Below are 15,148 nucleotides of genomic sequence, written 5' to 3' on the forward strand. Positions count from 1 at the left end.
ATGCCCTTATATGTCCATCCTAAGGCAAAATATAAGCCAACTCTATCCTTATGTCTCCTGGTCTATCCTGGACACTAGGCATTCATTTGGGCTCAAAAATCCTATTAACTGAAATGGAATGTATTTTTTTGGTAACTGTGACCCTGGAAGAGAGGTTCTCCTGATGTGTCCATTGAGGTCCACTCCTCCATTATGCATTTCCCATTGCTCACCACCTCTTTCACTGAATTCAATACCTTGCTACCCTCATCCCAACCCTTTTTTGGATAACACTTTGTGAATCCCCTCCCATATCCATTTCCACTACTATTTTTCCCACAACACTCTCACAACCTTAGAGTTGGATCAGGAAATTTCTCCCTTTCCTCTCAAAACCGGATTGAGTGGGAGTGTGTTTCCAGCTTCCTCCTGTCACTAACTTTCTTTTTTCTTTAATCAAGTGACTTCCCTTTGAGTTATTCCTCCTCACCCACAACAACAATTTGTTGTACTTATGAGGTAATATGGGTTTTAATAAATAGAAGGTTAATTCAATTCTTTCTCCTTCCCTCTGGACTCAATTCCCAAGAATCTTTAGTCCCACAGATCCCCTTGTCACTAAATGTCTTTTTGTTCAGTTTCTGATCCTTGATGTATGATGTTTTAAATTGCCCTTTTCTTGTCTCAGAATCATTAAAGAGTTGGTTTCATTAGTCAGCATTTTCTTGTTAATTGTACACATTTGTCTTTTTGTGTGTCTTCATTTGAAGTGTTAACTTGCCAAGCAGACTGTTGTTGGGGTTTTTTTTTGGGGGGGGTGCTAGAGGAATTACTTAAATGCCTCTTTTTTATTGAAAAAATCATCTTCTTTGTAGAATGTTCTTTGTTGGCAGGTAGCTAACTTTGAAATTAATTCTTTGGTCAAGTTAAACTATGAAACAAAGTAAAATACAAGTGGCCCTGAGGCCATTGTGGCCTCCTTCCATCTTTGCAGTGACAAAGGCAAAGGGGCTGAAATAGGGCAGAGGGTGTCAAGAATAGCATTGTTTAGACTGCCCATAAAACATTAACTTAACTGTTGGTCTTTTAAATCTGAGATTCTTGCCCAGTGACTCACGAGGGAACATAATACTTGAAGAATAGAAGCATATCAATCTTGTCATTTGTAGTATAAATGAAACCAGAAAATAAAAGGAAATTGAAACTGAATGGACAGATAACTCATGGTTTAACCTTGGAGAGGAAAGTAAAAGTCACTTATTTATTCAACAAGCATTTATTAAATACCTATTTTGTACCAGGCACTGCGTTAAGTGTTAGGGATGCAAAGATAGAAAAAGAAAAAGAAAATATCTGCTCTTAGGGGGCTTTCATTCTATTGGGGGATGAGGGAAGAACTTACAAATGTTGTTCAGTCATTTTTCAGTTGTGTATGACTCTGTAGGACTTTTTGGGTTTTCTTGGCAAAGATACTGGAGTGGTTTGCCATTTCCTTTTTTCAGCTCATTTTACAGATGAGGAAACTGAGGCAAGTAGGGTTAAGTGGCCTGTCCAGAGTCACACAGCTAGTAAATTGTCTCAGGTCAGATTTGAATTTAGGAAGATGAGTCCTGATTTGAGGATCAATACTCTATCCATTGGATGCAACCATGAAGATAGTAGCTTTCTCCTATGATGTAGTATCACCATCAAGAAATGTGCTCTGGGGGCAGCTAGGTCAGGAGGACCTGAGTTCAAATCCAGCCACAGACATTTTAACACTTTCTAGCCATGTGATCTTGGGCAAGTCACTTAACCCCAATTGCCCTGCCCTCCCCACTCCAAAAAGAAAAAAAATAAAAAAAAGAAATGTGTTCACAAAATGTGTACAATATGTGTGTGTGCCAGTGGAAAGTGCCTTGCCAAAGTCCAAATAGAAGAGTGATGTAAAGTGTCTACAAATGTTCTTTTGTATTGAACAGTGTGCTGTTTACACTCAACCTCAAAGTAATACAAAGCTACACCAGAGAGATCAGCCTAGCTGGTCACACAGGACAGAGAACACATTGCTTAGATCATGATATGCAACTGGACTGGCAACTCATTGAATTGATCCAGAAATGGATTAAAAGATGAGATTGGGCTGAAGAGCACTTGGGAAATTGTACGATGATTTCTATGATCCAAAACTGTTCCCTCCTTCCCACACTCCTTAACATCATTGTTCAGGAATAATTTATGTGATACAGGGGTCATTTATTCTTTGAAAAGACAGGAATTCTGTCTGAGCTGGGTGATTTTTAAAAATAAGGTAATTCAATGATGAATTGTCTTATTTCTTCTTCTGATATTGGTCTATTTAAATGTCTTCTTATTGTGTCAGCTTTGTATATCTATATATATACATATACATATGTACATATATGCATATATACAAATTTCAAATAATCATTGATTTCCCTTAAATTCTCAAATTATTTCCCTTTTTAGTTTGGAAGTTTGACTTGTTCAAAAACTTCCATGAAGGACACATGCCTTTTTGAAAACATTTCAAGGTCCAAATATTTACCAAATTTTGCTGGACAAACAATTCTAGACTCACAGCTCATGCTTCTAAATTTTGCATCTGTTGTCTTCCAGTTTCTTAGAGATGGGAAGAAATTCTTCCCAACAAGAGGTAACACCTATTTTGTCTAACCATCTCAAACTCCAGTATCTATAACTCCTGGTGGAACTAAATTCAATTTGTTTTTTAAACTATGTATGATTCCTTGAGGCTTGATCCATTTTGGGTTAAAATTTTGCTTAAATCTAGCTAACTGGCTTCTTTTCTTTGTTTATTCTAATTATTTTTCCTTGGAAATTTTCAAAACCAACATTAAGACAACTATATAGTATATATAACATGTACACATTTATAAACTCTTTCCCATTAATCATGATATACATTATTTTCTCCCAGAACAAAAAATTTTAAATACAATTTCTTCTTTTAAAATATTCCATAGGATTTTTTTTTTTTGCTTTTTTTTTGGAGGGGGAAGGTAGGGCAATTGGGGTTAAGTGACTTGCCCAAGGTCACATGGCTAGTTTTTGGTGTTAAGTGTCTGAGGTCAGATTTGAATTCAGGTCCTCCTGACTCCAGGGCCAGTGCTTTATTAACTGTGTCACCTAGCTGCCCCAAGAATATGGAATTTATAAAAATTATATTTGTATTTTTAATTACAGGTAATGACAAACTTGAAATATCCTTTTTTGTTTGTTTGTTTAAGCACTAGGGTTCTTTCCCAAAATCTTTGTTTTCAAATGCTTTCAATGAGAATGTTTAAATTCCCAGGATAAGGTGATCTTTTGAACCAAACTGATTCTTTTAAATCTGATCAGAATTCTTGTCTAGTCTGGGTGCTGGATTTGGAGAGAACCTGAGTTCAAATGCTTCCTCTGTTACTTCCTCCTTACACAACCTTGGACAAATCACCTCATGTTTCTGGATCTGTCTCTTCTTCTGCAAAATAAAAGGTTACATTGGACTCCCATGATCTAGCTCTAAATCTATAAGCTTATGATTCTGTTTTTTACTGCAGAGAAAAATGAAAGAAGATTCTAACTGGTGCTTTTTCTGTAAGGAATTTTTTTCTTTCTCAATTCAACAAACATTTATTAAGCTCCTACTATGTACCAGGCACAAAGAGAAAAATGAAATAGTCCCAGATCTCAAGGAGTTTCTAATCTACTGATGGGACTAAACCTAACACTATCTTCAAATGAAATGCACTCATTAAAAAAAAAACTGCTTTACTTCAAAATAATGTTCTGGTTTCAGAACAATTTACCAATACTTGTTCCAGATATGTTAAGGAGGCAATATATCAATATTCCAGATGAGCCAGCAAGGAGATACTCATAGATAAGTAACAAATGAAATGTTTGAGCAGGAAATCTTTTTATTTGAATTCTGAAATCTGTTAATTATGTGTGCTGGAGATTTTAACTTTCAGCTTTTATGTCAGCCTTGTGAATTTTTTTCCACTCATGGGGAGGCATCTATTCTTTTCCACTCTGGAAAAAATTCTCCAAGTATTTTTTTTTGGAGAGGGGAAGGCAAGGCAATTGGGGTTAAGTGACTTATCCAAAGTCACACAGCTATTTAACAAGTATGTCTTCAAATAATATTAAGCCATTTCCTAAAGCTGTAAATTGTACCGCAAATGCCAATCTGCATTAATAGAGAGAATTTTCTCAGTAGGAGTTACTATGCCAAGGTCACAGGTCCAGATAAAAAAATATGGGTTTTGGTCTAAATATATCTATGGTTTGGTATTTCTTTTTCCCACTCTTTCTATAACCATCTAGGTGCCTGATTTTGTTAAGAATTAGTCTGGAATTTTCATTTAGGGTTTGTTCTTTGATTTCATCTTCATTGTCCATTGATTTTTTTTGCTACTTTTTTTTGTTGTTCCATTGATGTTTTAAATTCTAGATTGTTTTATATTTTCATGAGTTTTTATATATGTGTATCTATATACACATACACACATATATAATTTATTTTTTTATGTAGGTATCTTAAGCATCAGCTCTGGGGCAGATTCAGTTACAAGCCTGTATCAGTTTTGTTTTCTTATACCAGAGAATTTCTTTATGGTGTCAGAGTTTTTAATTTTCTTTGCTTAGTATCTGTCAGATAAGGTACTTTTGTTTTCCAGAGAATACCAGTTGGAGGAGACCATTACAGCTAGTTAGTGAAGACCAAAGACAGCAGGCAGAGAATCAGACTTGAAGTTGAACAACATAGTGTACTTCTGACTGCATGGATATATGCATACATGTGGAGCCACATAGATGAAAAAGTGATGGTGTTAGAGTCAGGAGATCTGAGTTTGAATCCCAGAGCTACTTCTGTGACCTGAGGAAAGTCCTTCTCTTTCTAGGCCCTACTGTTTCCTCAGTGAATTGAACTCAATGGTCTACAATATCCTTCCTAGTTCTGTTGTCCTTTTGTATGGATCTGTGACCAAGATGTACCAAGGGGAGCCTAGGAGGAAAAAAAGAATGCCTTTAACAACATGTAGCTTAAGGTGACTGAAGTATGTGCAAAGAGGATTGAGACGGGCATGTAACAGGACAAAAATGCTCCATCTCAATGGTAGCTGAAAGCTTGTTTTATATAAGAGGGATGTTGCTCCCTTGGTTTCACTCTCCAAAGTTTAGAAAGAGAAGCAGTGGAAGCCACACAGAAAATCTGTGTAAATATATGTACACACATCACATATGTAATATATAGATTATATTATACACAATATATGCAGCTATGATGTAATATATGGCATATATATGTATCACATATGTATATTGTATTTTGTTACATGTATAAATGTGTGTAGGTATGTGTATACATGCCAAGATTCTATATATATATATACATACATATATATATATACACACGTATCTGCTTTAATAGTTTGGAGCTGCACTACGATTTTGGGGACACTGGGGATTGGCTGATCAATATAAGGAAAAACTTCCAAATACTTAGAGATACGTAAAAGTAGATTTAGAAGGGGTTTTTCCCCATCTCTGGGCGTCTTCAAAAGGAAACTAAATTGTCTCAGTGAAGATGTTAAAGGAGGTTGTCTAGGGGTTGGTCCTAAAGAAACAGAGGTGGGGGGAGGGAGAGGCCAAATGACAGTTGTAAAGAACAAGAACCATTTTTCTGCCTTTTCACCTGTTTTCATACAGTAAGATCCATAGAAGCAGGAACTGTGTTACAAACAGTGCTTAATCAGTGTTTCCTCAATTAAATTACATTCTCTTTTTCATAAAGAGCTGGGTTCAGTGGCATGGAGATTTGGAGTCAGGGGACTTTACTTTAAATTTCAACTCTGCTATTTGCTATAATGTAACCTGCATAACCTTTTAAAAGTGACTGCATCTCTGGTTCTGTTTCCTCATTTGTAAAACAAAGAAATTGGACTAGGTGGTCTCTAAGGTCTCCTCCAGTTCTAACCCTTAATCCTATGCAATCTGGGTGATCCTGATTTCCTCTTGCCAGGCCTCAGTTTCTTTTTCTGTAAAATCAAGGTGCTTGAACTAGCTAAAAGTTCTATGACCTTTGTTTTTTAGCTCTAAATCCTGTGATTCCTACACCTGAGATTCCTTTCGAATCAGTCTATGAACCATCAGCTGAGACTAAAACTTAACCTCTTTCAGTGGCAGGTAGGTGGCTGGGTGGATAGAGCACCCACCACCCCAGTCAGGCTGACCTGAGTTCAAATTCAGCCTCAGATAGGTACCTACTAGCTTAGTTACCCTGGGCAAGTCACTCAACCCCGGGTTGCCACACACACACACCCATACACACACACACACCCATACACACACACACACACACACAACCCAACAACAACAAAACCCAAACCTCTTTTGGGTAGGAAAATAGCCCTCCCTCTTTCCTTCAAATTCCTGTGTAAACTCCAGACTTCAGGTGAAGGTGAGTCTTAACCAGTGGTGGGTTAAGGATATCATAAAATGAGATGACTGTTCATGCGCCAAATCTACCTCTCTTAACAGAGCTGGATTTCCAGAGACTATTTTCCTTATTTCCCTTATTTTCCAGAGAAGGAAATGGAGTACTCTGATTCAAAACTAGAGGGTTTATTTTCCCTTTCCTTTTTAAACTGTTTTTATCAAATGGAGATCTGTACTATAAATAGAATAATAAGATTTAGAACAGGCAGGAGCAGTAGCACTCACCCAGTTCAATCCCCTCATGCTACAGATGAGGAAAGTGAGGCTCAAAGTAAAGTGACTGGTCCAAAAGCACACCGATAGTATCAGGGCCAAGATTTGAACCCCTGGTCTCCTGAATCCAAACCCAAGCCTTTTCCCACCACAGTACCCAAAACGGAGGGAAAAGAATCACTTCAGGCAGGAGTTTCTCAGGTCAGTAATTTAAAGCTGGGAAGGTACCTCAGAATTCAACCAGTCCTTCCACACATTTTTCAGATGAAGAAAATGAGTCCCGGGGAAGTGAGATGTCTTGCTTAAGGTCACACAAGTAGCATAGGATTATATAACTAGAATTGGAAGGAACCTGAGAGAGCAGACAGTCCAACCCCCTTCTTACAGATGAGGTAACTTGGGGCACAGAGAGGTTTAGGGACTTGTCCAAGGTCAAATCGTTAGCGTTGGTTTATAGATTTAAGGGCTGGAAGAGACCTGGGAGACTTTTAAATTTAGATTTGGAAGCGATCTTAGAGGTCATCCAGTCCAGCACCCTCCTCCCACCCCCATTTTACAGATGAGAAACTAGAGCCCAGACAACCAAGATTGGGGAAGAAGTAATTGGCAGAGGCATGGCTTGGCACGCAGGTCCGCTGATTTCAAACTCTGCGTGGTCTTTTCCTACACTACGCAGCCTGATCGTCAGGACCCCTCTTGCCGCACAGTGGTCACATTCAGGTCTCTCTTGGCAGGCGCCTATTCCCATCCCACCCTGGCCGCGTCTTTGCTCCGCAGCCCACCTTGGGCACCAAAGGTCCCACAGGCTTAAAGCTCGTGATGTAGGTCCGTGATGCCCAGAAGGAGCTGATTGCGGAGCTGCTGTCTCAGCGTCCGAGGTCATGGTCACTGTCACCACCCCCGCCAACCTGCGGCACTGCGCTTTGGCCCCTCCTCTTCTTTACCCTCCCCTTCCTACTCTCCTTTTCCTCCTCCCCTCTCCCTCTAAGTCTTCCCTCCTCTTCTTTACCCCCTCTTCCTTCTCCCCACAGCCTCTAGCTCCCCTTCCTCTCCCTCCTCTCCTTCACCCCTCCTCCTCCTTCCCCTCCCCCTCCCCTTCCTCTTTATTTCCCGAGGGAGCCGGGGGGCCCGGCCTTCGGCTCGTTGGCAGTGCGGGTGGGGAGGTGATGCCCGAGCACTATGTGACTCGCTTCGGGCGGGGCCACGTGCCAGCCGGGGCTGGAATGATGCCGAGGTGGTCCCCTGTGCCGCGGCCCCGGCTCCGCCCCTGGCCGCCGCATCCCGAGACACCCGACTAGCGTACTGCCCCACCAGTAATACTGGCCTGTCAGGCTGCCTGGCCAGCGGGCCGGCTGGCCGGCTGGCTGGCAGGCGTCGGCCCGGCGCTGGGCGCGGCTCCGGGTGGGCCGACACTGCAGTTGGGCCGAGGCGCCGTCCCGCGTCCCGCTCGCGCGGGCGCTGATTGGCTGGGCCGCCCTGGGACCGGGCGGCGGCGGCGGCGCTGATTGGCTGCTGCGCAGACTCGCTGGGTCAGGGCTGCAGAGGCGGTGGCGGTAGCGGCGACGGCGACGGCGGCTGTGGTGGGGGGTACTCGGCTCGCAGCGGTCGGTAGCTCTCGAGCTGCGAGTCCAGAGCCCAGAGTCGGAGCCAGAGCTGCAGCCGCCGCCGCCGCCGCCGCCGCCTCGCCGGCGATGTCAGCGGCCTGAGCAAGCGAGGGAGGAGGAGAGTGGGCGCCGCGGTCCAGCTTCGTCCTGCCCTGCGCTGCCCTGCCCTGCCCTGCCCGCCCTCCTCGTCCTCCTGCCCGCGCCCCCAGTCCCCTGCCGCCATGTGCTCCAGCCTCTGGTTCCTGACGGACCGGAGGATCCGCGAGGACTACCCGCAGGTGCAGATCCTGCGCGCCCTCCGGCAGCGCTGCTCCGAGCAGGACGTGCGCTTCAGGGCCGTGCTCATGGACCAGATCGCTGTCACCGTCGTTGGCGGCCACCTCGGTGAGCTCGGGCTGCGGGCGGGGGGCGCGCTGCGCTCTGCCCGCAGCACTACCCGCGCCCCGGGGCACGAACTCCCGAGGGAGGAGGGGGCTGACCACCCCTGCCCTGCCCGGGGCGCGCTGAGCTTGAGCTGGCCAGTGTCCCCGTGGACAGGCAGGTGCGTGGACGGGGCGGGGACTCCTGAACCAGCCGAGGGGTGCATTGGTGGACTCTCTTCACTCATACTGCCTGCCCTCCTTAACACCTGGTTCCCAAATGTGCGGGTGTTTAGTTAGAGTCACCTCTGGGGTGGCCCACTGAAGGTCCCCCATTTCTTTGGCACATAAAAAAGTAAGAAAAACCGTTTTTAAAGCTTGAAATCTGTTAAGGACTATATATTTGAATGTAAAATAATTTCATATTGAACTTAAGTTGGTTTTTGTTGTGTTTTATTTTACATAGTGCATGAATTATTCCTAAGCCCTCTGTGCTTTCAGTCAAAAATCTAGTTTCTTTTCAAAATTTCACTATTCAGATGCCTCTTCTATGAAGACCTGGTGCCCTTGGAGAAGCTGATGGCAAAATTTACAGAATTCTCAGAGCAGTTTAAAAAGAAAAAGTTCTGTGGAAATGTGCATTGGGAATCAAATGACATACATAATAGGATATAGGAACCAACCTAAACTGCCCATTGGGGAGGGGAGGGGAAAACCCATCAAATCCGATGATAAAGTTTGAGGTGAGCCCTAGTGTTAAGGAATAAAGTAAAGCCCTGGTCTAATGTCAGGTCCTAGACTGTTGTTTTCCTTGAATTTATCAGATTGTGTATAGAGTACTTCCCTGGAGCTGGCATGTTTGTAGGGGTCACCCATAAAGAACCATGTTAATCCTTCTATGAAATAGTGATTAAAGGAATCCTGCATAGTAGAGACAGGTAAACTAGGAAGAGAAGGAATGTCACTTTGGCTCAGCCTGGTGATCCATTCAACCCGGGGTTTTACCTCTCCCAGGGATACCAAGAGCCTGTAGTGGACATCCGAGAAACAGGACAGCAAAGCCAATTATAATTTGGTAGGAGTGTTTATTAACTAGCTGGTGACTGCCTCCCCAATAGGGAAGACAGCACTGAGTCTTCTGTAAGATACACTTATATAGAGTTAGGTGTTGCTAATCAACAAAATATGGTTCCAAGGTAGGTGTAATGTCATTAATGCTGTTTCTAGTAAAGCCTCGATTACCTAGCAAAGCCCTGGATACAAACATGAACAGACCTGAATCTGGGGCATTTTTCTAGCAACACAGGCGAAACATTCCCTCACTATTATGGCCTATTAGGTGGTTTCTAGGGACCCTGGTAGGGGTCCCCTTCTAGCAGATTGCAACTGGGAGGGGGCTTTGGTGTATAATTTCTGGTGGGCAGTTCAAGCCCTTTTGTAGAAATTGATGTGTTGACCTATATGACACTGACCCCATAAGGTTAGGAATGGCCATTCCCATTAATACAAGTGTTCTCCAACTTGGGAACGCCTGACTTACAAATGACTCATCCTTGTAGCAGCAAGCACCCCAAGCTCCCTCAGGGTTTGCCGCCCATCCAGGTTCTTGGATCTGCTTTGTTAAAGGAAAGCAACTCAAAATGGGTTAACAAGCTTACTTTAATCAGTCAGACATATATTGTTTACCTTGTTCAGGAGAAAAGGTCAGCACCCTGAACCTCAAAGTATACAGGCATAATTATCAAGACAGAAACATCAAGTAGAGAGATTTCCAAACTGTCCAACCATTACATCCATACCCAGTCAACATCTGGGTTTCCACATTCTGGGTTTTTCAAAGCCGGGGGACTCTCAACAACGGCTTCCCAGAATTCAGATCAAATCACAGAACACTTCTCAAAGTGAGTCCCAAAACAAAGCTACACTTCAGGGCTTACATAGCCTTCTCCTGGCTCAGAGAATGTAACAACCTTTTGGACCCACTGGCCAATCAAAAAGTATCAACTGAAAAACAAGCCTCCCACCCCAGTCTCCAGGTGCACTTTAGCCTAGGGGCAGGGAAGATCTTTAAATTTGCATTTCCATTACAATCCTTCACAATAAGCCATTCCCATTCCCTATTAATTTCTGAAGCCCAACCTAAGATTGTCACTGGATTTGTCCACTAAACCCTCCTCCTATTATTCTTAACCGATCTTTCTTACCACTCCCTTCCCCAAAGGGATCAGGCTGAGTCTGGCTCAGTTTCAGGTAGCTCAGGCCTCTAGACTCAGGTAGACTTAGGGCTTCTCCTGTTACTCAGGAGTTAATCATCTCCTTGGTTCAGGACTTCAAGGATCTGTGGTTCTCTTGTTTTGCATCTCCAGTAGTGCAGGTGACATTAGTAGTAAGCCTTTTTGAGTTGATGTGGCTGACAAAGTTGATTACCTGGTGTCCATCTTTCTAATAAGCCTTTCCACACTTTTTTTTTTTTAAAGCAATCGGGGTTAAGTAACTTGCTCAAGGTTACACGGCCAGTTATTTCTGGGTGTGGTGCTAAGTATCTGAGCCCAGATTTGATCCCCAGGTCATCCCAACACTGGAGTCGGTGCTCTTACTTGCTGAGCCACCTGGCCACCCCTAAGCAGTGTCTGAGACCGGAGGTCATCCCGACACTGGAGCCGTGCTCTTACTCACTGTGCTACCTGGCTGCCCCAAGCCTCTCCACACTTAAGCTGGTCCTTGTATGACTGATGAAGCTGGTAGCCAGGCCTGTACTCAAAGCCTTTTCAGCCTAGTAGACCTATCCAGGGGTTGTACTTCCCCTTCTATACATCTCTTTTGAGAGCTCAGATTCAGTTGCATGTTAAGATGAGGCTGCAGAATGGGTTACATGAGCCTTTATGGGCTAGCCTGTTGTTGCTATTCAGTTGGGCCCGACTCTTTGTGACCCCATTTGGGGTTTTCTTGGCAAGGATGCTGGAGTTGTTTGCCATTTCCTTCTTCAGCTCATTTCACAGATGAAGAACTAAGGCAAACAGGGTGAAGTGACTTGCCCAGGGTCACACAGCTAATAAGTGTCTGAGGCTGGATTTGAACTCAAGAAGATCCAGACCCTGCATTTTATCTACTGCACCACCTGGCTGTCCCTGTAGGCTATCGCAGGAGCCTAATATTCATTTATAACTTTGCTTCTTTTGTAGAAATGTGTCCTATATTTCAGATGACCAACTTAACAGAGAAAATGTTGGAAAACAGACCATTGTAAGTTGAATACTGCCTGTAATCTACCATGAGGCAATCATCCATAAACTGATCTGAACAGTTACCAGATATTTTCAGTTTATACCCAGCTGATGGGGACATGTATAAAGTCATGCTGAGGCATGATGGACAGTTTATCTTGGAGTTAGGATGATTTGAATTTGGATTCTGCCTCTGACATGTAATAGCTGTGGGACTAGGTACACTAAACCTCAGTTGCCTTATCTGTGAAGTGGGAATGATAATTATATATCTCACAAGTTTGTTGTGAGATTCAAATGAGATTATGTATGTGAAGTGCTTTGCAAACTTTAAAATACTATATAATTGTTGATTATTAGTAGTGTTATTTAACTAGTATCTTAGGGTTCAGATTCTCACTTACAGCATTTCCAAAGTTGATTGTCTTCTATTCTGTTAAGGATTTTTAAACCATTTTGGCGATCTTATGTTTTTCCAGTCTGGAGTCCACATTCCAATGAACATCCAGATTTGATGTTTCCCTCCTGTTCTGTTTACAATTCTAAAAACTTCATGTTTAGCCTTGATAATACTTTCTTTCCAAGCTGGAATCTTAGAAAACTTTTTTTTAGGTTCTCTAAATGTGGAAGGAAGTCCTTCCACTCCAGTGAGCATTTGATTTTCTATTCTCTGCTTCATTAATTCTGGTTTGTTTTAGGGTACCATCTTTCACCCCAGTGTTTACATCCATCAGTAATTAAACAGTTGTTTAGCACTGACTGTGTGCTAAGCACTAGAAAGGGAGAAGATGGGTCCTGCTCTCAAGGATCTTCCAGTCTAATGGGGGAGACAACGTGAGAATAGCTATGTACAAACAAGCCTATATACAGGATAAATTGAAGGTAAAGGACAAAGGGAAGACACTGGAATTAAGAGGGCTTGGGCAAAGCTTCCTGAAGGTGGAATTTTAGCTGAGACTTGAAGTAGGGACATGGAAATGGGGAGGCAGTGCATTCCAGGCATGCCAGATGGCCAATAAAAATGCCTGGAGTTGGGAGGCAGAAGGTCTTGTTCAAGAAACATCCAGGAGGCCAGTGTTGATGGATAGCAGAGTACATAGAAGAGCTGTCAGGTAGAAGAAGACTGGAAAGTTTCTTTGGGCCGGGACAGGTTATGAAGTTCAGAGTATGTTATTTTTCCCCAGTCTAGAGAACTAAATCTAGAAAATGAGACCCTAAAATGGCAAGAACAGCATAAAAAAAAGATCACTAAATAAATCCTCCCACTCTTTGGAAAAGCCAAGGTTACATCTTTTTGACTAGGAGAAAATCTCATTATTTGTTTGTATTTTTCATGGTGGGCAAATGGGCCATTGTATCAGTATTCAGAGATTATTTTCAGTGGGACTGATTCTGGTAGATAGAATACTATGCCCCTAGTACAGTTTATAAAACAGACATTTTCTCACCACCCATGGAAGGATGGGAATTTATAGTCAGAGGTTGATTGATTAAAGCAAGATATGAGCCCTTGTTTGTAGTTCTAAAGCTAAGTCAAACTGTACAGCCAAAGTGCTCTTCTGAAAGGATTCCAAAGTCTTGTTGTTCCGTTATTTTTCAGTTGTGTCTGACTCTTTGTGACCCCATTTGGGATTTTTTTGGCAAAGATACTGGGGTGGTTTGTCATTTCCTTCTCCAGTTCATTTTACAGATGAGGAAACTGAGTCAGACAGGGTTAATTGCCTTGCCCAGGGTCAGATAGCTACTAAGTGTCTGATGCTGGATTTGAACTTAGAAAGATGAGTCTTCCTATTTCCAGGCCCAGCGCTCTATCTACTGTGCCACCTAGCTGCCCTATTCTAAACTCTACTGGCTCTAAATTTGGATAAGCCACTTCTCTCTGGGCCTACCCTCATCTGTAAAATGAGAGGATTTAATTTGTCCATCTTCAGGGTTTTAGCACTCGCAATATTCCATCTTCTATGACTGAATTTCAAGTTATAATGATATCCAAGAGAGGCAGTGTGGTATAATAGATAGAGAACTGGTCTTAGAGTCAGAAGGCTCTGGGTTCAAGTTCAATCTGTAGCTTGAACTGGTTGCCTGACCCTGGGTAATCACCTCTCACTGCCCCCAGGCAGCTATTTAATACTTTAAGTTGGATCAGCATTGGTAACAGGAAATTCTTTCCTGGAAAACTCACAAGTCAGGACTGTTTCTCTCTCTCTGCCATCCCCCACAAAGACAGAAACAGACAGACAGACAGACACAGACAGACAGAGATGTGAATGAGAAACAGTATGGTAGCACAGAAAGAGTACCAATCCTGGAATCAGAACACTCAGATTTGATGGATCTGTTACATATTAACTTTGTTGATTAAAGCAAGTCACTTCAACCACTTATAGCCTGTTTCTTCATCAGTAAAATGGGAATAATAATACCTTTATTTCCTTCCTCACAATGTTGTTGGAAGGAAAGAGCTTTGTAAGACAAAAAGTATCTATCAGTATGATCTCTCAGCATATATTCTGCTTAACATTTGTCATCTCTGTGTGTGTGTTCAATGTGATATATGCAGCCTAGGTTAGAGCTTGCTTGGTTGTGGGAGTGGTGGCGGGAGGGGAGGTTGGTGTGAATCTAAGACCAAAGGGCACAAGTCACAGGGAGGAAGATTTTGCTGAAACATCAAGAGGAACCTCCTACCCATTAGGGCTGTGAAATATAAAATAAGCAGAATTATAAAGCAGTTAATTCTCTATCATAGCACAGATCCCTGAGATATCATACGGGAGATTTCTTTTCAACTTGATATTGAGCCTTGCCTAGCATATCTCTCCAGAGTCTTTTCTAGGTTAAACATTCCCAGATCTTGTTTGAGTAATTACATTTAATGTGAGGAGTGCTAAATGAATCTCAAAATTAGCTGAGGCCAGTTAGAAAAATCTACCAAAAAAAAGTTTTGGGGGCTAGCGCAGAGAGGAAGAGCACCAGTGTAGCGGCAAGCACCCCAAGCACGTCCTCAGGGTTTGCTGCCCATACAGGTTCTTGGATCTGCTTTGTTAAAGGAAAGCAACTCAAAATGGGTTAACAAGCTTACTTTAATCAGTCAGACATATATCGTTTACCTTGTTCAGGAGAAAAAAGGTCAGCACCCCGAACTTCAAAGTATACAGGCAGAATTATCAAGACAGAAACAGATCAAGTAGACAGATTTCCAAACTGTCCAACCATTACATCCATACCAAATCAGCGTCTGGGTTTTTCAAAGGGGGGGGGGGGC

At 42.7% G+C, this 15,148-nt stretch overlaps 1 protein-coding gene across 1 annotated transcript in view; it reads left to right on the forward strand.

The window, feature by feature from the left end:
- Positions 1-8,266: 8,266 nt before the first annotated feature.
- Positions 8,267-15,148, forward strand: part of RIMKLA (ribosomal modification protein rimK like family member A) — a 58,521-nt gene continuing 51,639 nt past the window's right edge. The window contains exon 1 of the mRNA XM_069068158.1: positions 8,267-8,687. Within this exon, the coding sequence (XP_068924259.1) occupies positions 8,525-8,687 (163 nt within the window). The 5' untranslated portion in view covers positions 8,267-8,524. The remainder of the gene's footprint in view (positions 8,688-15,148) is intronic.

The sequence above is a fragment of the Petaurus breviceps genome, unplaced genomic scaffold, assembly GCF_028583685.1.
Source record: "Petaurus breviceps papuanus isolate PSGF00001 unplaced genomic scaffold, PetGlider_PUasm1.0 90760, whole genome shotgun sequence".
Taxonomy (NCBI): Eukaryota; Metazoa; Chordata; class Mammalia; order Diprotodontia; family Petauridae; genus Petaurus; species Petaurus breviceps.